General features: G+C 43.3%; 1 protein-coding gene across 7 annotated transcripts in view; it reads left to right on the top strand.

The window, feature by feature from the left end:
• The window catches only part of LOC124039577 (alanine aminotransferase 2-like), a 28335-nt gene extending 7834 nt beyond the window's left edge, over positions 1 to 20501 (top strand). Inside the window, exons 1-12 of one of the 7 annotated variants that reach the window (XM_046355693.1) lie at positions 7041 to 7250; positions 7828 to 8017; positions 17322 to 17411; positions 17517 to 17625; positions 17722 to 17855; positions 17977 to 18220; positions 18324 to 18403; positions 18532 to 18668; positions 18839 to 19013; positions 19154 to 19309; positions 19452 to 19564; positions 19773 to 20501. In XM_046355693.1, the coding sequence (XP_046211649.1) occupies positions 7228 to 7250; positions 7828 to 8017; positions 17322 to 17411; positions 17517 to 17625; positions 17722 to 17855; positions 17977 to 18220; positions 18324 to 18403; positions 18532 to 18668; positions 18839 to 19013; positions 19154 to 19309; positions 19452 to 19564; positions 19773 to 19821 (1500 nt within the window). In that variant the 5' untranslated portion in view covers positions 7041 to 7227 and the 3' untranslated portion in view covers positions 19822 to 20501. Of the gene's footprint in view, positions 1 to 7019; positions 7251 to 7435; positions 7653 to 7827; positions 8018 to 17321; positions 17412 to 17516; positions 17626 to 17721; positions 17856 to 17976; positions 18221 to 18323; positions 18404 to 18531; positions 18669 to 18838; positions 19014 to 19153; positions 19565 to 19662 lie in introns of those variants that run through there. The other 6 variants (XM_046355692.1, XM_046355689.1, XM_046355690.1 and 3 more) reach the window with 6 other exon arrangements.
• Positions 20502 to 20584: the final 83 nt, after the last annotated feature.

Below are 20584 nucleotides of genomic sequence, written 5' to 3'. Positions count from 1 at the left end.
TCTGCCACAGCACGGCAAGCAGTACCGATGCACCAAGTCTGGAACCAACAGGACCCTGAACAGCTTCTACCCCCAAGCAATAAAACTGCTAAATAGGTAGTTAACTAACTAACCAAATATCTAACCGGACTATATGCATTAACCCTTTTTTCACTAACTCTTTTAGACTCATCACATACACTGCTACTGTCTACTATCTGTCACTTTATTCCTAGTATATGTACGTATTTACCTCAATTACCTCGTACCCCTGCACATCGACTCGGTATTTGTACCACTTGTATATAGGCAAGTTATCATTACTCATTGTGTATTTATTACTACGTGTTTTACTTATTTCTCTATTTTCTTTCTCTGCATTGTTGGGAAGGGCCCATAAGTAAGCGTTTCAATGTTAAATCAAATACACATGGTTAGCAGATGTTAATGCGAGTGTAGCGAAATGCTTGTGCTTCTAGTTCCGACCATGCAGTAGTATCTAAGTGATATAACCTAACAATTTCACTAACAACCTAACTACTTATACACACAAGTGTAAAGGAATGAATACGAATATGTACATAAAAATACATGAATGAGTGATGTCCGAGCGGCATAGGCGGGATGCAGTAAATGGTATAGTGTACAGTATATACATATGAGATGAGTAATGTAGGGTATGAAAACATTATATAAAGTGGCATTGTTTAGTGGCTAGTGATACATTACATCAAGATGGCAAGATGCAGTAGATGGTATAGAGTACAGTATATACATATGAGATGAGTAATGTAGGGTATGTAAGCATTATATAAAGTGGCTAGTGATAAATTGATTACATCAATGTTGCTATTATTAAAGTGGCTAGAGTTGAGCCAGTATGTTGGCAGCAGCCACTCAATGTTAGTGATGGCTGTTTAACGTCTGAGATCCCCAAGGATTGGAAAGCTGCCGCAGTCATCCCCCTCTTCAAAGGGGGAGACACCCTGGACCCAAACTGTTACAGACCTATACCCATCCTGCCCTGCCTATCTAAGGTCTTCGAAAGCCAAGTCAACAAACAGGTCACTGACCATCTCGAATCCCACCGTACCTTCTCCGCTGTGCAATCTGGTTTCCGAGGCCGGTCACGGGTGCACCTCAGCCACACTCAAGGTACTAAACGATATCATAACCGCCATCGATAAAAGACAGTACTGTGCAGCCATCTTCATCGACCTTGCCAAGGCTTTCGACTCTGTCAATCACCATATTCTTATCGGCAGACTCAGTAGCCTCGGTTTTTCAGATGACTGCCTTGCCTGGTTAACCAATTACTTTGCAGACAGAGTTCAGTGTGTCAAATCGGAGGGCATGCTGTCCGGTCCTCTGGCAGTCTCTATGGGGGTGCCACAGGGTTCAATTCTCGGGCCGACTCTTTTATCTGTATATATCAATGATGTTGCTCTTGCTGCGGGCGATTCCCTGATCCACCTCTACGCAGACGACACCATTCTATATACTTTCGGCCCGTCATTGGACACTGTGCTATCTAACCTCCAAACGAGCTTCAATGCCATACAACACTCCTTCCGTGGCCTCCAACTGCTCTTAAACGCTAGTAAAACCAAATGCATGCTTGTCAACCGATCGCTGCCTGCACCCGCATGCCTGACTAGCATCACCACCCTGGATGGTTCCGACCTTGAATATGTGGACATCTATAAGTACCTAGGTGTCTGGCTAGACTGAAAACTCTCCTTCCAGACTCATATCAAACATCTCCAATCGAAAATCAAATCAAGAGTCGGCTTTCTATTCCGCAACAAAGCCTCCTTCACTCACGCCGCCAAGCTTACCCTAGTAAAACTGACTATCCTACCGATCCTCGACTTCGGCGATGTCATCTACAAAATTGCTTCCAACACTCTACTCAGCAAACTGGATGCAGTTTATCACAGTGCCATCCGTTTTGTCACTAAAGCACCTTATACCACCCACCACTGCGACTTGTATGCTCTAGTCGGCTGGCCCTCGCTACATATTCGTCGCCAGACCCACTGGCTCCAGGTCATCTACAAGTCCATGCTAGGTAAAGCTCCGCCTTATCTCAGTTCACTGGTCACGATGGCAACACCCATCCGTAGCACGCGCTCCAGCAGGTGTATCACACTGATCATCCATAAAGCCAACACCTCATTTGGCCGCCTTTCGTTCCAGTACTCTGCTGCCTGTGACTGGAACGAATTGCAAAAATCGCTGAAGTTGGAGACTTTTATCTCCCTCACCAACTTCAAACATCAGCTATCTGAGCAGCTAACCGATCGCTGCAGCTGTACATAGTCTATTGGTAAATAGCCCACCCATGTTCACCTACCTCACCCACACTGTTTTTATTTATTTACTTTTCTGCTCTTTTGCACACCAATATCTCTACCGGTACATGACCATCTGATCATTTATCACTCCAGTGTTAATCTGCAAAATTGTAATTATTCGCCTACCTCTTCATGCCTTTTGCACACATTGTATATAGACTCCCCTTTTTTTCTACTGTGTTATTGACTTGTTAATTGTTTACTCCATGTGTAACTCTGTGTTGTCTGTTCACACTGCTATGCTTTATCTTGGCCAGGTGGCAGTTGCAAATGAGAACTTGTTCTCAACTAGCCTACCTGGTTAAATAAAGGTGAAATAAAATAAATAAAAAAAAACAGTGATGGCCTTGAGATAGAAGCTGTTTTTCAGTCTCTTTGATGCACCTATACTAGAGGTCGACCGATTAAACGGAACCGACCGATTTCAAGTTTTCATAACAATCGGAAATCGGTATTTTTGGGCGCCAATTTTGCCTTTTTTTATTTTTACACCTTTATTTAATCTTTATGTAACTAGGCAAGTCAGTTAAGAACACATTCTTACTTTCAATGACAGCCTAGGAACGAGGCAGAAAGACAGATTTTTACCTTGTCAGCTCGGGGGATCCAATCTTGCAACCTTACAGTTAACTAGTCCAACACTCTAACCACCTGCCTCACGAGGAGCCCGCCTGTTACGCGAATGCAGTAAGCCAAGGTAAGTTGCTAGCTAGCATTAAACGTAATCTTGTAAAAAACTATCAATAAACGACTGTCGTTGCACCAATGTGTACTTAACCATAAACATCAATGCCTTTCTTAAAATCAAAACACAAGTATATATTTTGAAACCTGCATATTTAGCTAAAATAAATCCAGGTTAGCAGGCGATATTAACCGGGTGAAATTGTTTCACTTCTCTTGCGTTCATTGCAGGCAGAGTCAGGGTATATGCAACAGTTTGGGCCGCCTGGCTCTTTGCGAACTAATTTGCCAGAATTTTACGTAATACGACATAACATTGAAGGTTGTGCAATGTAACAGGAATATTTAGACTCATGGATGCCACCCGTTAGATAAAATACGGAACGGAATAAACGTTTTGTTTTCGAGGTGATTGTTTCCGGAGTTGACCTAAGGCTAGTATTTCTGTGTGTTTATTATAGTTAAGTCTATGATTTTATATTTGATAGAGCAGTCTGACTGAGGGGTGGTAGGCAGCAGCAGGCTTGTAATAGTCAAAGGTACAGTGGGGCAAAAAAGTATTTAGTCAGCCACCAATTGTGCAAGTTCTCCCACTTAAAAAGACGAGAGAGGCCTGTAATTTTCATCATAGGTACACATCAACTATGACAGACAAAATTAGGAAAAAAATCCAGAAAATCACATTATAGGATTTTTATTGAATTTATTTGCAAATTATGGTGGAAAATAAGTATTTGGTCACCTACAAACAAGCAAGACTTCTGGCCCTCACAGACCTGTAACTTCTTCTTTAAGAGGCTCCTCTGTCCTCCACTCATTACCTGTATTAATGGCACCTGTTTGAACTTGTTATCAGTATAAAAGACACCTGTCCACAACCTCAAACAGTCACACTCCAAACACCACTATGGCCAAGACCAAAGAGCTGTCAAAGGACACCAGAAACAAAATTGTAGACCTGCACCAGGCTGGGAAGACTGAATCTGCAATAGGTAAGCACAACCTCAAACAGTCACACTCCAAACTCCACTATGGCCAAGACCAAAAACGCCTCGGCGTTTTGATACCAGTGTAAATCTCACTAGGATAAGGTAACGTTTGTCCAAAAAAAATCATAAATCCACTTTACAATTAAAAAAAAATCTTTGCTTATATTTAGCCAATATTGATCAGAGTTACCTTGTCCTATGGATATCTACACAGTTATAAAATTGGCAAGCTGGTGTAAGCCTACAGGAAACACAGACCTTATTTTAAGTGAATCTGAAAATATCCTATGGAAAAAATGAATGAAGGAACCGCTTTTCAGATTTTGCTACAAGGTGTCATGGGAATTATGACTCGCACTTTGGTAGTCAATTCTTACCATGTCCGTTAAATTAAAATAGGATTTCCTACATATAGAAATTACAGTTTTTGTTTTCAACATTCATCACAGGTAACTTAAACTCTATTTTTATTCAAACAGTTGAGAGTATTTGTCTCCTAAGCAGACTCTCCAGTATCATTGTCACTTCAGAGCTGTGTGTGTGTTTTACAGATGGCAGAGAAAAGCAGAGCACCAGTGTGGGACTATTACAGGGAATTGGCACCAGGGAAAGCAAGGTGTCTTATTTGTGATAAAGATGTAAGCATGGGGTCAGCAACGGCTAAATCAAAACATACCACCAACCTGTGGAATCACCTTAAGAACACCCATCCAAAAGCCCATATGTATTATATTAAGTTAAAATAAAAGTGTTCATTGTTCATTCAGTATTGTTGCAATTGTCATTATTACAAAAATGTGTGTATATATATATACATTTTGTTTTTAAATCGGCCGATTTCATCGGTATCGGCTTTTTTTTGTCCTCCAATAATCAGTATCGGCGTTGAAAAATCATAATCGGTCGACCTCTAACCTGTACTGACCTTGCCTTCTGGATGATAGTGGAGTGAACAGGCAGTGGCTAGGGTGGTTGTTGTCCTTGATTATTTTTTAGGCCTTCCTGTGACATCGGGTGGTGTATGTGTCCTGGAGGGCAGGTAGTTTGCACCCGGTGATGCATTGTGCAGACCTCACTACCCTCTGGAGAGCCTTACGGTTATGGGCGGAGCAGTTGCCGTACCAGGTGGTGATACAGCCCGACAGGATGCTCTCGATTGTGCATCGATTGTCCATTTCAGTCTGTCCGTGATGTGTACGCCGAGGAACTTAAAACTTTCCACCTTCTCCACTACTGTCACGTCAATGTAGATAGGGGGCTGCTCCACCCCACTCCAGGTGTTGCCCATCTTCCCCATTATCCAGTGTATTTATAACTGTGTTTTCTGTCTGTCTGTGCCAGTTCGTCTTGTTTGTTCAAGTCAACCAGTGTTCTGTGGCTCGGCTCCTGCTTGCCTGTCTTGACCCCGCCTGCCTGACCACTCTGCCTGGCACTAAGCCTGCCTGCTGACCGGTTCCTCTGCCACCCTCTGGATTACCAATCTCTGCCTTACCCTGAGCCTCCCTGCCCTCCGGTACTGTTGCCCCACCTCGGGTTTTCTGAACCCTGCCTGCCTTGACCTGTCTATTGCCTGCCCCTGTTTGGAACATCAAACTATTGTTTATCCGACGTGGTCTGCATCTGGGTCTTCCCTTCATACCTGATAGTTAGTCCACACCTTGATTTGATTTTCTCTCCTATGTCCTGGGTGTCAGGATAAAGCTAAACTAATGTAGCAAGGCGTAAAAGAAATGCCTGACCGGGGTCGCCACATCCAGTTTACAGGGGAAAAGTAAGCTAGGTTGAAAATACTGTATCCCTAAGAACCGGATGTTTCTGGATTCTTCCAATGGGGTACAGGTAGAGACAAAACGGCCTCACAGACACACAGGGATATGCAGAGAGAACCATTGTGCTTCCACTGACTCGTGCAGGGGTGGGCAAACTTTTTGGCTCGAGGGCTACATTGTGATTTTGACATACTTTCGATCTAGTTTTAGACGTTTAAGTGTGGCAAGGGCCGTGGCTTTTGTGGCGCGATGGGTAACGATGCTTCGAGGGTGGCTGTTGTTGATGTGTGCCCAGGTAGGGGCGAGGAGAGGGGGAACATTGTATTGCTGACATATGTGACATGGATAATTGCAAACTTGTGCATTGGAGTAATTTAGGACATGGGGGGAGTTATTTAGGTTAGGATGTTGACATTCAAGGGAATGGTTTGATAATTACATGTGTGCCGGGGTGTGTGTGAGAGTGTTGTTGTGGTAGCAACCTCTGGAGTTGGGCCATGACCTCAGGGTGGGGGTGCAGCATGTGTACATTTGTTCAGGCAATAAGAGTAACACCACACCCCTCGGTGGGAAGAGGGCCCAGTTAAGAGCACACAGAGTGCTGTGCCAGTGCCACAGACTAATTTGTAGCCCTTTCAGGTTCTGTGCAATTCAAGAAAGCAATGTAAAGAGCTCAGGCAAAAAATGTATTTCAACACTCCATGGCAATAATATTAAACCGTCAATGAAATGGTTAATGTTTTTAAACTTTGACCATTGAAAACCTACATGGAGATAATTATAGATAATAATAAAACAACATATTTTGGGTCACAAGTGTTCTTTAAATCCACCCCAGCTATCTCTTAATTGTCTAGACTGGCCTATTTAAGTAAGTAACTACACTCTTAGAAAAAAGGGTGCCAACGGTTTCTTCGGCTGTCCTCATAGGAGAACCCTTTGGGTTCCATGTAGAGCACAGCCCATATTTTTTAAATATATTTTGTAATATATTTTTTGGTGCACGGCCCATATGTTATAGCTGTCTAGTGCCCGCCTGCATATTCGATGAATTTCAATTTAGCCACCGAGAAAAATTATAACGCCGATAATAATTGTCATCATTCATTCATCTCTTAGTGCCATTGAGAATTACACTGAGCGCATCCGTTACTGTCATGCGTGCACCATTACTACAGAGAAAACGGATTGTTTCTAGTCCAAACTGTTCCAAATCTATGATACATATTACCGATGCAATGTTTTTTCTTCTTATCTCACATAGGCAGGACAGCATTTTACATTCACGAACTATGGCACACAGGCCGTTCTAAAACTGCTCACAAGCCGCTAACCGATAACCTAGTTCAGTCGTGTTACAGCATTAGCGAGCTATCTAGCAACCTGAACGTTGTCGTATTTGTGGGAACTTTACCAGTAGTAGGCCAACATTTGGTGTCACCGAAAGAAATGAAAAGTGAGAGCTTATTCAGGTGATGTGCTTTTAAAGTTGCTAGGATCCATATCTCAAAAATTAAATCACTTTTTCTGGTGCTACTAAACTTGCATAAATGTTTTCGTGCTCCTAAATTGATCAAGTTAAGAGAACATGATGTACAAAAAAATGACAGACTGGCCTGGGGGGTTTAGATACCAGAAGTCTAAAGGAGGCGTGACAACCTTATAAAACCATCGACTATTATTTGTAAGAGAGGTTGTCACTTTAGCGGAATAGAGAAAGAGCTGGAACTGACAGGAACTATCTAGTGACCGCTTAAACGCGCGTTTTGGGTGGTTCTGGTAAGCTCTGATAACAAAACAGTTTTATATCCAGCTTAGGTCATTGAACGAAAGAAAGCAAGACAATTAGGGAAACAATTATTTCACGCTGAATGGTTGGTGGGCTTTTTGCCTTCGCATTGTGCACTGTATTCTGCTGCAACAGTAGGCCTAATGTTGTCTTTGGCTAGTACCTACCCGTACTGTAAATTCTGGTGTGGTGCTGCTGTGCATTGGTTGTTTCACACTTAACTTCCCAACCACTCTTCCTTGTTTCTCTAAATTCCACAGACCAGTTCTTGGACTATCAGCGGAACATTTTTGTGAGCTCCAGAAACCGAACATGACTGAAAATGGACTTGGGCACCGGGAGAGGGTGCTTAACGTGGACACCATGAACCCGAACGTAAAGCGGATTGAGTATGCTGTCCGTGGTCCAATTCTGCAACGTGCAGTGCAGATTGAAAAAGAGCTTAAAGAGGTACATTTTCATGTCTACTATTGGATAGAGGTTTGCAATAATCGGTCCTGCTGGTGGGCAAACAAAGCTTTTGAGCAAGGGGTTGACTTTTTCCTTGAGAGAATACAGCTCAGGTGACATGGAGCAAATTACCAGATGTATTCGGGCAATGGGAAGTTGCCCATTAAACTAATGTAGCAGGTGTAAAAACATACCAATTAGCTATAAGAAGGTGATGAAAAGTGGAATCCCTCCCACTAATTTAGCAAAGTGCCTCACTTCATCCTGGTCTCAGAGCATTTCGTATTATGTACTTACACTGAAACACTCACTTTTAGTGTAACGTTTTGTATTGTATGTATTCATTTGTGGATGTTCATTCATTTCGTATGATATTGTACAAATTGCAATTAGTAACATACACATACATATGTTACGGATTTGCAAAATGTACTATATAGGGAAAGGGGGATACCTAGTCAGTTGTACAACTGAATGCCTTCAACTGAAATGTGTCTTCCGTATTTAACCCAACCCATCTGAATCAGAGGTGCGGGTGTAACGGATGTGAAACGGCTAGTTAGCGGTGGTGCGCTCTAAATAGCGTTTCAATCGGTGACGTCACTTGCTCTGAGACCTTGAAGTAGTGGTTCCCCTTTCTCTGCAAGGGCCACAGCTTTTGTGGAGCGATGGGTAACGATGCTTCGTGGGTGACTGTTGATGATGTGTGCAGAGGGTCCCTGGTTCACGCCCGGGTATGGGCGAGGGGACTGTCTAAAGTTATACTGTTACATTAATGCTGTTGACCCAGATCACTGGTTGCTGCGGAAAAGGAGGAGGTCAAAAGGGGGGTGAGTGTGAAACGGCTAGCTAGTAAGCGGTGGTGCGCGCTAAATAGCGTCTCAATCGGTGACGTCACTTGCTCTGAGACCTTGAAGTAGTGGTTCCCCTTTCTCTGCAAGGGCCGCGGCTTTTGTGGAGCGATGGGTAACGATGATTCGTGGGTGACTGTTGATGATGTGTGCAGAGGGTCCCTGGTTCGAGCCCGGGGACGGACTAAAGTTATACTGTTACACGGGGGGCTGACTTAATTGACATCAACGTCTTCAGCGCCCAGGGAACAGTGGGTTCACTTTGCTCAAGGGCAGAAAGACAGACTTTTACCTTATCAGCTTGGGGATTCGATCCAGCAACCTTTCAGTTACTGGCCCAACACTCTAACCACTAGGCTGGTAGCTAGGTTACAGTGGCTAGGTGGCTAATGGAAACTAATGTTAGCTAGCTAGCCAGAATTAACATATCATACGTTTTGCAAATTCGTAACATACTGACTGTTTTGTAATAGGTGTGTGTGTCACGAATGGAATGTCTCAGATTTACATAAAGAATAATACAACATGCTTTGAGCCCAGGTTGAACTAAGATGTTTATCTATTTGAATGGCTAAAATATTCAGTGTTGAGGCCAGGGAGCTATTAGGCTACTTGTCAATTAGGCTACTCTAATTTTTTACTTTTAAAAATATTTTTAAAAATTTTATTTTTGCATTTTCCAATTAAGAACATTCAAAACAAAAGTGAAAAGATATTAGACAACGATAGGACAAAGTGACAGTAACAGACGAAAGTAACAAAATTAAATTAAAATTATAGTTATATAAACAAACATACAATAAAAAAAATAACGAGACATTGGATCACCTGCCGTAGGCTACATAATATACATTACGTGTGAAACATTATGTGAGGATTATATATAGATTCAATCAATGAGATGTGGGGGGAGATTCTCCATATAGTCAATAAAAGGTTGCCAAATTCTGTAAAATGTCTAACTTATTCCTCAAGCAGTAAGTGATTTTCTCCAAAGGGATACAACTATTAACTTCCGAAAGCCACATTGCAACTGGCAGGGAGGAATCCAATTTCCATTTCAAGGCAATACATTTCTTGGCAATCGCTAGCAATATTTCTGTTAGCTTTATAGTATGGCTTTGCCTAAGATTGGTGTTAGTAAAGTTACCCAGAAGACAGACCTCCGGGTCTAAAGGGAATGCAACCCCGTGAATTGAGGATATGGTATCGCATACCCCCTGCCAGAAACCGTGTAGTTTTGAACACTGCCAAGTGGAATGGAGGAATGTTCCTTCATCTGAGCCACATCTAAAACATAGGGAGGAGATATCTGGGTTGAACCTGTGCAGTCTAGATGGGGTGATATAGAGCTGATGGAGGAAAATAAACTGGATCAGTCTGTATCTGGAGTTCAATGTGGATGTAACCCCATCCCTGCATAGGTCACTCCATAGATCCTCATCAAGATCAATACCCAGATCTCTCTCCCATCTAAGTCTGGGTTTATCTAGCCCAGGCAGTGTTAGTCCTGACATAAGAGCATTGTAAACACGGTAAATGGTCTTGAACAGTGGTTGGTCTGCGTGGCAGAGTTGTTCAATAGGTGACATCTTAGGTAGGTTCCATTGTCCCTTGAGTCACCCTAATAAAGTTTCGTAGTTGTAGGTAGCTAAAGAAGTCCCTGTTAGGCAAGTGGTATTTCTGTTTCAGCTGATCAAAAGACATAAGAACTCCCTCCTCGTAACAATGTTCCAGAAGAGTGATCCCCTTATCAGACCATGGTCTAAAGTTACTATTCTGGATAAACATAGGGATCAATCTATTGTTCCATAAAGGGGTTTTAGGGGAAAGGAATCCCCCTCGTCCGAACAGCTCATGCAGTTTGCACCATGCCAGGACAGAATGTATGATTAAAGGGTTGTCTGTGATGGTTTTTATAGATTTTCTGTCCCATTTGTAAAACAAATCTGCCCCAGTGTCATCATTTACCTCAAGCTTTTCAATGTTCAACCATGAGGGAGAGGGACCATTGTCAAACCTCTGAGCCAGAAACCTAGACTGTGCAGCCCAGTAGTACATTCTAAAATTGGGGAGGTTTAAGCCCCCTTGACTGTAATCAAGGGTCAGTTTATCCAGCTCGGTTTGTCAATGTCTGCTCAGCTCCGCAGCATCACGTGTCTCCCTCATTTTTTACTTTACATGGCCAGTATTTAATAGAGGACAATTCTAGCCAATTTTGAGCGCTTGAGACTGTTTTAGAACCAGATAATACAGCAGTGGTTTTATCTACTGCACACCTGTGTCAATTGCGTGTCGGCCATTTGCGGTTATAGCCTACACGAGTCCCGGTGGAAAGTTATTTTTGCACATGACAATAATACCTGCTAATGGTTAACTCATGTTCCAAGGCTAACCCAGCTAACTAGCTACTAGCTATTTAGTCATTGTTAGCCACTGCTACCATTTAGCTCTGACTTAAGCCACTTTAGCCCGGATAATACCTACCAGTCTGCACAGTGCGATATCAAATTAATTTGTATAGCCCTTCCTACATCAGCTGATATCTCAAAGTGCTGTACAGAAACCCAGCCTAAAACTCCAAACAGTAAGTAATGCAGGTGTAGAAGCACGGTGGCTAGGAAAAACTCCCTAGAAAGGCCAAAACCTAGGAAGAAACCTAGAGAGGAACCAGGCTATGTGGGGGTGGCCAGTCCTCTTCTGGCTGTGCCGGGTGGAGATTATAACAGAACATGGCCAAGATGTTCAAATGTTCATAAATGACCAGCATGGTCAAATGATAATCACAGACAGAACAGTTGAAACTGGAGCAGCAGCACGGCCAGGTGGACTGGGGACAGCAAGGAGTCATGTCAGGTAGTTCTGAGGCATGGTCCTAGGGCTCAGGTCCTCCGAGAGAGAATTAGAGAGAGCATACTTAAATTCACACAGGACACCGGATAGGACAGGAGAAGTACTCCAGATATAACAAACTCACCCTAGCCCCCCAACACAAACTAGTGCAGCATAAATACTGGAGACTGAGACAGGAGGGGTCAGGAGACACTGTGGCCCCATCCGATGACACCCCAGGACAGGGCCAAACAGGAAGGATATAACCCCACCCACTTTGCCAAAGCACAGCCCCCACACCACTAGAGGGATATCTTCAACCACCAACTTACCGTCCTGAGACAAGGCCGAGTATAGCCCACAAAGATCTCTGCCACGGCACAACCCAAGGGGAGGCGCCAACCCAGACAGGAAGATCACATCAGTGACTCAACCCACTTAAGTAAGTGATGCACCCCTCCTAGGGACGGTATGAAAGAGCCCTAGTAAGCCAGTGACTCAGCCCCTGTAATAGGGTTAGAGGCAGAGACAGCAAGGGCGGTTCGTTGCTCCAGAGCCTTTCCGTTCACCTTCACACTCCTGGGCCAGACTACACTCAATCATATGACCCACTGAAGAGATGAGTCTTCAGTAAAGACTTAGAGGTTGAGACCGAGTTTGTGTTTCTCACATGGGTAGGCAGACCATTCCATAAAAATGAAGCTCTATAGGAGAAAGCCCTGCCTCCAGCTGTTTGCTTAGAAATTCTAGGGACAAGGAGGCCTGCGTCTTGTGACCGTAGCGTACGTGTAGGTATGTACGGTAGGAGCAAGCCCATGTAATGTTTTGTAGGTTAGCAGTAAAACCTTGAAATCAGCCCTTGCCTTGACAGGAAGCCAATGTAGGGAGGCTAGCACTGGAGTAATATGATCAATTTTTTTTGGTTCTAGGCAGTGCTAAATACGGCTGCTGGAATCCTAACTGAAGTTTATTTAGTGCTTTATCCGGGTCGCCGGAAAGTAGAGCATTGCAGTAGTCTAACCTAGAAGTGACAAAAGCATTGATTAAATTTTCTGCATCATTTTTGGGCAGAAAGTTTCTGATTTTTGCAATGTTACGTAGATGGAAAAAGGCTGTTCTTGAAACAGTCTTGATATGTTCTTCAAAAGAGAGATCAGGGTTCAGAGTAACGCAGAGGTCCTTCACAGTTTTATTTGAGATGACGATATCAGCCCTAAGCTTATCAGACTGCTTTTCTACCCCCCGCTACATCACCGGATTCCTGCCACAAGCTCTGGACCATTACACCGGATCTTCGCAACTAGCTAGTTGCTACCGAGTGGCTATTGTGGCTAACGCCCTTGTCCAGAAGCATGCACCAGTTATCCTCAAGCTAGACTTGAGCAAGGCCCATATCCCGGCTAGCAAATGAAGTACCCCAACTACCTCTCTTACCAATTGGCCTGGACCCTTTGTCGACACGGAGCCCCGCCGATCCATCACTACTGGTTTGCTGACATAATTTGGCCGATGTGCTCTCAACCGGCCTCTGCGTCGTGGATATTGGTGATGATCCATCTGCTAGCCCCGGCCCGCTAGCTTCCTGAATGCCGGGTCTTCCGCTCGCCTAGCGTAGTAATCGACTACCGAACTGCTCCCTGTTTCATCTATTACTGCTCATTGCTCAACTAGCCTACCTGGTTAAATAAAGGTAAAACAAAAAAACAGAGTTAGCCAATTCAATATTCTGTAGTTAGGATGGTAATCTAGTTAGTCTGTTGTAGGCTATATTGTTATTTTAACTGCTGCGCAATGTCTCTCGCTCCTCTGGCAATGGCTCACTGGCAAAAACGCAGGTGATGCACACACCATTACTTTTACAGGATGTTTATTGCTGACCAGAAATGAGCTATAACTGGGCAAATAACTCGGTCTAGTCCTGCGTAAGTAACCTTCTCTTATATTATGTTTGGTTCCATATCATACTAATTTGAGTTGCACAGATTTATGTTTACAATGCTATGTCTAGTCTATGAGACCAGGCTGCACACTTATACAACCCTGCGTGCTAAATAAGTTGTGACACAGGCAATGTCAGACTCACAGTCAACCTATTTACTATAAGGTTTTAAAGCGTTGCATGCACAGACACGGTCAAATAGTGTAGCGCTGCATAATGATGGTGAGCTCTGGGCGGCAGGTAGCCTAGCGGTTAAGAACGTTGGGCCAGTAACCAGAAGGTATTTCATTCCTTGTTTGAATCCCCGAGCTGAATAGTTGAAAAATCTGTCTGTGCTCTCCAGCAAGGCACTTAACCCTACAAGTCGCTCTGGGTAAGTGTGCCTGCAAAATGACTTGCATGTAAACATTTGAGATTGGTGACGCTGATCTATGATAAGTGCTATGCTTTCCTTAGGAGAAAATCCAAACACAGGCAAAGGATTAGTCTTTGTGAGGGGCTGTGATGTTCTCCTGGGCTGCACTGAATCTAATGCCCACTTGCTCTTTTGGATACGCTGCGTTGTTCTCTCAAGGCAGTAGTCTCCTAAAGGATTTTTACAACTAGTGGCGTCACATACGAATACAATGCAATCAACTGGAGGAGTGGAGATGTCACGCCCTCTTATGGCTTGAGGTCGGGATAAGAACCAAATGTTTCAGAGTTGACATTGGATTGGTTTAGAGTAGATATTGGGTACGTTCGACATCCCTGTCTTTGAATTGGCTCTCTCCCTTGGGCTGGTCTGAATCTGTGTAGAGCAGAGTCATAGAGATCCTATTAAATTGCTTAGACTGAACAAAAATATACACTTTACATGTAAAGTGTTGGTCCCATGTTTCATGAGCTGAAATAAAATAACCCAGAATTTTTCCATAAGCACAAAAAGCGTTTGAAAGTTGTTTACATCTGTTAGTGAACATTTTTCCTTTGCCAAGATAATCCATCCACCTGACAGGTGTTGCATATCAAGAAGCTGATTAAACAGCATGATCATTACATTACCTTGTGCTGGGGACAATATAAAGGCATTTTAAAATTAGTTGTCACACAATGCCACATATCTCAAGTTTTGATGGAGCATTCAATTGACATGCTGACTGCAGGAATGCCCACCAGAGCTGTTGCCAGATAATTGAATGTTAATTTCTCTACCATAAGCCACCTCAAACAGTTTTAGAGAAATTGGCAGTTTATTTAACTGGCCTCACAACTGCCGACCACGTGTAACCACGGCAGCCCAGGACCTCCATATCCGGCTTCTTCACCTGCAGGATCGTCTGAGACCAGCCACCCGGGCAGCTGATGAAACTGAGGGGTATTTCTCTGTAAAAAAGCCCATTTGTGGGGAGAAACAAATTCTGATTGGCTGGGCCTGTCTCCCCAGTGGGTAGGCCCGGATCCCATATGGGTGGTCCTACCCATGGCTGCGCCCCTGCCAAGTCCTGTGAAATCCATAGATAAGGGCTGAATTTCAATTGACTGATTTCCTTATTATGAACTAACTCAGTAAAATTGTTGCATGTTGTGCTTTTAAACTATTTTCAGTTTGTCACTCCTAATTCTATGAGCAAAGTTCACTGGGCTTTGTGCCACATCTTAACAGCTGAATACTGTATGTATTATGTCATGTTTTGTGTGGACTCAATACTGCAGCCTAGGTGTAAATGACTGACCAGTCTGAAGTATTGGCACCCTGAACGCTCTTTTCATGATGGTGACTCAAACGAGTCTGGGCACCAGTCTTAAAAATAAAAATAATAAAAATAGGAAACGTTCCACTTCTGACTGGAATGTGATGGCTTAACAGACGGCAGTCAGGCTAGATTTAAACAGGCTCCTGTGTGAATAATAAGTGCTATTTGATTACCCTTACACAACACTTACCATGTGTCCCAAATCACATTGGCTAGCGTAAATGACACTGGCTGAAGCAGCGACCACAAATGTCATTTATTCTGATTTTAATTATGGGAATAACAAGTGTTAGGACTCTACGACGGCAGTCAAACTAAGGGCTGTATCCACAAAGCTTCTGAAAGTTATTTCACGTGAGGCCCATTTCACATGATAGGCCTGTGCCTAAATACTTATAACGAGGCTAATAAATAAGCACGTATTTCTATCGATTTGTTATTTCAAGTTATCCCTTTTGGGGGATAAATTCGTCATGCCTTGAAGTTGGGCAATTGAAGGCATCAAAGGCTTATGTTAATGTAGAACCCAATGTAATGACACTTCAAATGTTGTATGCAACATTATCGGCAAGTGACTTGATGCCCACAGTGTCAAAGCAATTTAGTTGTGAAACGGGAGCGACGAGTGTGTTGACATAACGGTAATTGTCCATTGCGCTTTTAATAACATCAGAATTTATAAAAAATGAATGCCTGCTCTTAATTATTGGCCAATATGTAGGCAAAGTGATTTTATGTCAGGCAAATTATATCTCACGATTTACCATCGCAACATTTGATTGTACGGTCACATTCACTCCCACTGAGTGAATGTGAAGGTTTCCACGTCATTTCAATAAAATGACTTGACGTCGTGACTCGATTGTCTGAAGCGTGCTATAGTGTTCACCGGTGTTGTCCATGCCTTATCGCGATTAGTTGTTCCCCGTAATTTGCAACCATGCAATGAGCGTCATTGTATTTCCTTTGCAATACCTGTTGTGTTTTACTAGCTGAGAAACATTTGAGTTGGTTTTACTCCTGGCTCACTTTTTTTCTGGGCAGTGTCTCTTTTTAACAGGATTCCTAGGATCTTTTCTGACATGCGTTGTGGATACAGGTCCTGACCTGTATGGTAATTACACTGAAGAAAAATATGTTGGTCCCAAGTTTTATGAGCTGAAATGTTCCATATGCAAAAGAAAAGCATACATTTAATTTACATCTCTGTTAGTGAGCATTTCTCCTTTGCCAAGATGGTCCATCCACCTGACAGGCGTGGCATATCAAGAAGCTGATTAAACAGCATGATCATTACACAGGTGTACCTTGTGCTCGGGACAAAAGGCCACTTTAAAATGTGTGGTTTTGTCACAACACAATGCCACAGATGTCTCAAGTTTTGAGGGAGCATGTAATTGACATGGTGACTGCAGGAATGTCCACCAGAGCTGTTGCCAGATATTTTAATGGTCATTTCCTTACCATAAGCCACCTACGTCATTTTAGAGAATTTGTCAGAACGTCCAACCGGCCTCACAATCACAGACCACATGTAACCACGTCACCCATGGCTGCTCCCCTGCCCAGTCATTTGAAATCCGTAGATTAGGGCCTAATGAATTTATTTTAAATCAACTGATGTCCTTATGAACTTTAACTCAGTAAAATCATTATATTTTTGTTCATTTATAGAATGAGGTGAATCAGTTGAGATCAATTTCAAGTCTCATAGCAAAGGGTCTGAATACTTATGGAAATAATGTTTAATTAAAAAAAATACTTTTGCAAACAATTCTAAACCTGTTTTTCCCTTTGTCATTGTGGGTAGATTGATGCAACGAAACAATGTAATATATTTTAGAGTAAGGCTGTAATGTGGAAAAAGTCAAGGGGTCTGAATACTTTCTGAATGCACTGTGGATAACCATATCTGTGTATTAACTGTAACTCTGTTTTGTTTGCAGGGAGTTAAGAAGCCCTTCACTGAGGTCATTAAAGCCAACATCGGTGATGCACATGCCATGGGCCAGAAACCAATCACATTCTTCAGACAGGTCTGTTAATTGTTCTAAACCTGTGGTACATTTTTATATCCAAGTGTCCCATTATTACAGATGACTATTTACAAAATATGACTTGATCTGCTTTGTTCCTGTCAGGTTATAGCGCTGTGCGTGTACCCGGATCTCCTAGAAGACGACAAGTTTCCAGAGGACGCTAAAAACCGAGCACGGCGCATCCTTCAGGCCTGTGGAGGGGGTAGTTTAGGTGAAACACCGCTAGTTCTACTGTAGGCAGGCAGTGTGTACATGCTGAATGACAAACATTGGATAAATATCCACTGAACTTGTATTTTTACTCCAGGTGCATACAGTGCTAGTTCAGGCATTGAGGTCATACGACAAGATGTTGCTAAATACATTGAGAAGCGGGACAGTGGAATTCCCAGTAACCCTGACGACATCTACCTCTCTACTGGGGCCAGTGATGCTATAGTGGTAAGAATGACGACGACAACCTTTATTTTAATTTCCGGTCAATGGCAATTCGATCTACAGTACATGACTCTCCCCTTTCAGTCCTTTCTACCTCCCTCATATCTCCCCCTCTGTCCTGTAGACCATGCTGAAGTTGTTGACGTCAGGCGAGGGGAAGACCCGTACAGGGGTGATGATCTCCATCCCTCAGTACCCCCTCTACTCTGGTGCTCTGGCTGTGCTGGCGGCTGTCCAGATCAGCTACTACCTGGATGAGGACAAGTGCTGGAGCCTGGACGTTGGTGAGCTGAGGAGGGCTGTGAAGGCAGCTAGGGAGCACTGTAACCCCCGCGCCCTCTGCATTATCAACCCTGGCAACCCCACAGGTATGTGGAAAAGTTTCCGTTCCAAAACATTAGTGATCTGTGAGTCCTTTTTAATTTATACCCAATCTCTGTTCTGATTAGTGTACTCCCTTCACTGTGATAGGTGAAGTCCAGAACAGGCAGTGCATTGAAGATGTGATCCGATTCGCTGCTGAGGAGCACCTTTTCCTGATGGCTGATGAGGTCATTTGTATTATTATTAATCTCTTGTTTCTGGTTTGACCTGGTTTGACCTTTCTCCCCCTTCTCTAAGGTGTTTCTTCTAGACTAGTTACTCAATATGTATGACTCCCTCCCTCTTTTCCTGATAGGTTTACCAGGATAATGTGTACATGGAGGGTTGCCAGTTCCACTCCTTTAAGAAGGTTCTATTTGAGATGGGATCTGAGTACTCCAGTGTTGTGGAGCTGGCCTCCTTCCATTCCATCTCCAAATGCTACATGGGAGAGTAAGTCTTTAGCTACACACCCATACATTCTCAGATGGTGACTGACTGCACTACTTGGCTCTTTATAAAACTTACCTTTGATACGTTGGCTGTGAATGAAGTGTTCTCCAATTTTCTGCAAGGGATAAGTTAATGTACCATGTTGATGTTTGTCACTGACTGTCCTGCAGGTGTGGTTTCAGGGGAGGATACATGGAGGTGATTAACATGGACCCTGAGGTGAAGTTGCAGCTGACTAAGCTGGTGTCTGTGCAGCTGTGCCCCTCCATCCCTGGGCAGGTCCTACTGGACCTGGTAGTCAACCCCCCCCAGCCTGACGAACCTTCCTACGCCACCTTCATCAAGGTCAGCATACACATGATGTGGCTGTTCAGTTAGGATAAATGTTCCATGAAGGTTATTACAGTGTAACAAGTGCTGTTTATTTTATTTGTATGTAAAATAAAATATACCAACTTGTTGGTATTAACCTGACCTGTTTACAGGAGCGTACTGCCAACCTACATATCCTGTCTGAGAAGGCCAAGATGACAGAGCAAGTCCTCAACACAGTCCCAGGGATCCACTGTAACCCTGTCCAGGGAGCCATGTACACCTTCCCCCGCCTCACACTGCCAGAGAAAGCCATCAACGCGGCCAAGGTCTCTCTTCCTCGCTCTCTAACCCCCCCTCTTTACTTGTATTTAAATGATCTGCCTGTTTCTGATGCGCTTCTCAGTTGTTTTCTTCCAATGTTGTTCAACCCATATGCCCCCTGCACGCTCTGTGTCGCTGTGTGTATAGGAACAGGAACAGGCTCCAGACATGTTCTACTGTATGAAACTGCTGGAGGAGATGGGCATCTGTCTGGTCCCAGGGAGTGGCTTCGGACAGAGGGATGGAACCTACCACTTCAGGTTAGACCTGTTCACTGCTACTGTACAGTGTCAATGCCAGTGTTTAGTGATGGTAGGTAGGATGGATGATAACACCGAAAAATTCATTCTTTCTGTAGGATGACCATCTTGCCTGCAACTGAAAAGCTGAAGATCGTTTTAGAAAAGATCAGGGAGTTTCATACGCGGTTCACAGAGGAGTTCTCATAACCCTAAACTCCTCCCCCAGATGCAGTCTGTTTCAGAAACTCACCCATCCTCTTCAGAAAATGGATTGAATAGCCAACAAAGGGTGCCAGTGAGTTACCAAGTGTCATTGTGTGGCTGGAACTGGAACAGTCACCACAACACGCCTTGTGTTGGAATATCTCCCCTCTAATGCTCGAGTTGACATTGCAAGGGAAGCACTGTTAAAAAAACGGAACTATTCAACATGGTGCCTGCTATTCTGTTTTAGCTTATTGTTTTTAATTGTGTCAGATAGCATCTGCACAGTGGCTGGAGAGAACAGGCTCATAGTAATGGCTGGAACAGAATGTATGGAACGGTATCAAACACATGGTTTCCATTATTATGAGCTGTTCTCCCCTCACCAGCCTCCTTTGCAATATGTGTGTATTTATGTGATGACTGAAAACCGATATCAGCTCATGACTTTTTTTTTTCTTCCAGTTAAGAGTTTGCTTGTCCTGCCAAGTATTTTACAGGTCATACAGCAACACTGGTCCAAACTAGTCCAAATATCAGTAAATGGTTGGTGGAGGTGTGCTTCTTTTGCACGGCAGGAGTGCAATGGATATTGCGTTGAAACGGGTGCTGGGTTGAAAATAGTATTTTCCAATGAACAGTTGACTGTAGCTACAGGTGTATGTGTGTGTATATATATATATATATTTTATGACTAATGTTGATTGTATCTAGAATTGTCTAAATAAAATAAATGTATTTGTCTACTGTATTGGTAGTTGAAAGACAGATTTGTCAACTGAATTTACTTTTACAAAGAGAGACTATTTACTGCATTCTCTGACAATATTTATG

This window comes from Oncorhynchus gorbuscha, linkage group LG07 (genome assembly GCF_021184085.1).
Source record: "Oncorhynchus gorbuscha isolate QuinsamMale2020 ecotype Even-year linkage group LG07, OgorEven_v1.0, whole genome shotgun sequence".
NCBI classification, from domain to species: Eukaryota; Metazoa; Chordata; class Actinopteri; order Salmoniformes; family Salmonidae; genus Oncorhynchus; species Oncorhynchus gorbuscha.
This window is presented reverse-complemented; position numbering and strand designations above follow the sequence as displayed.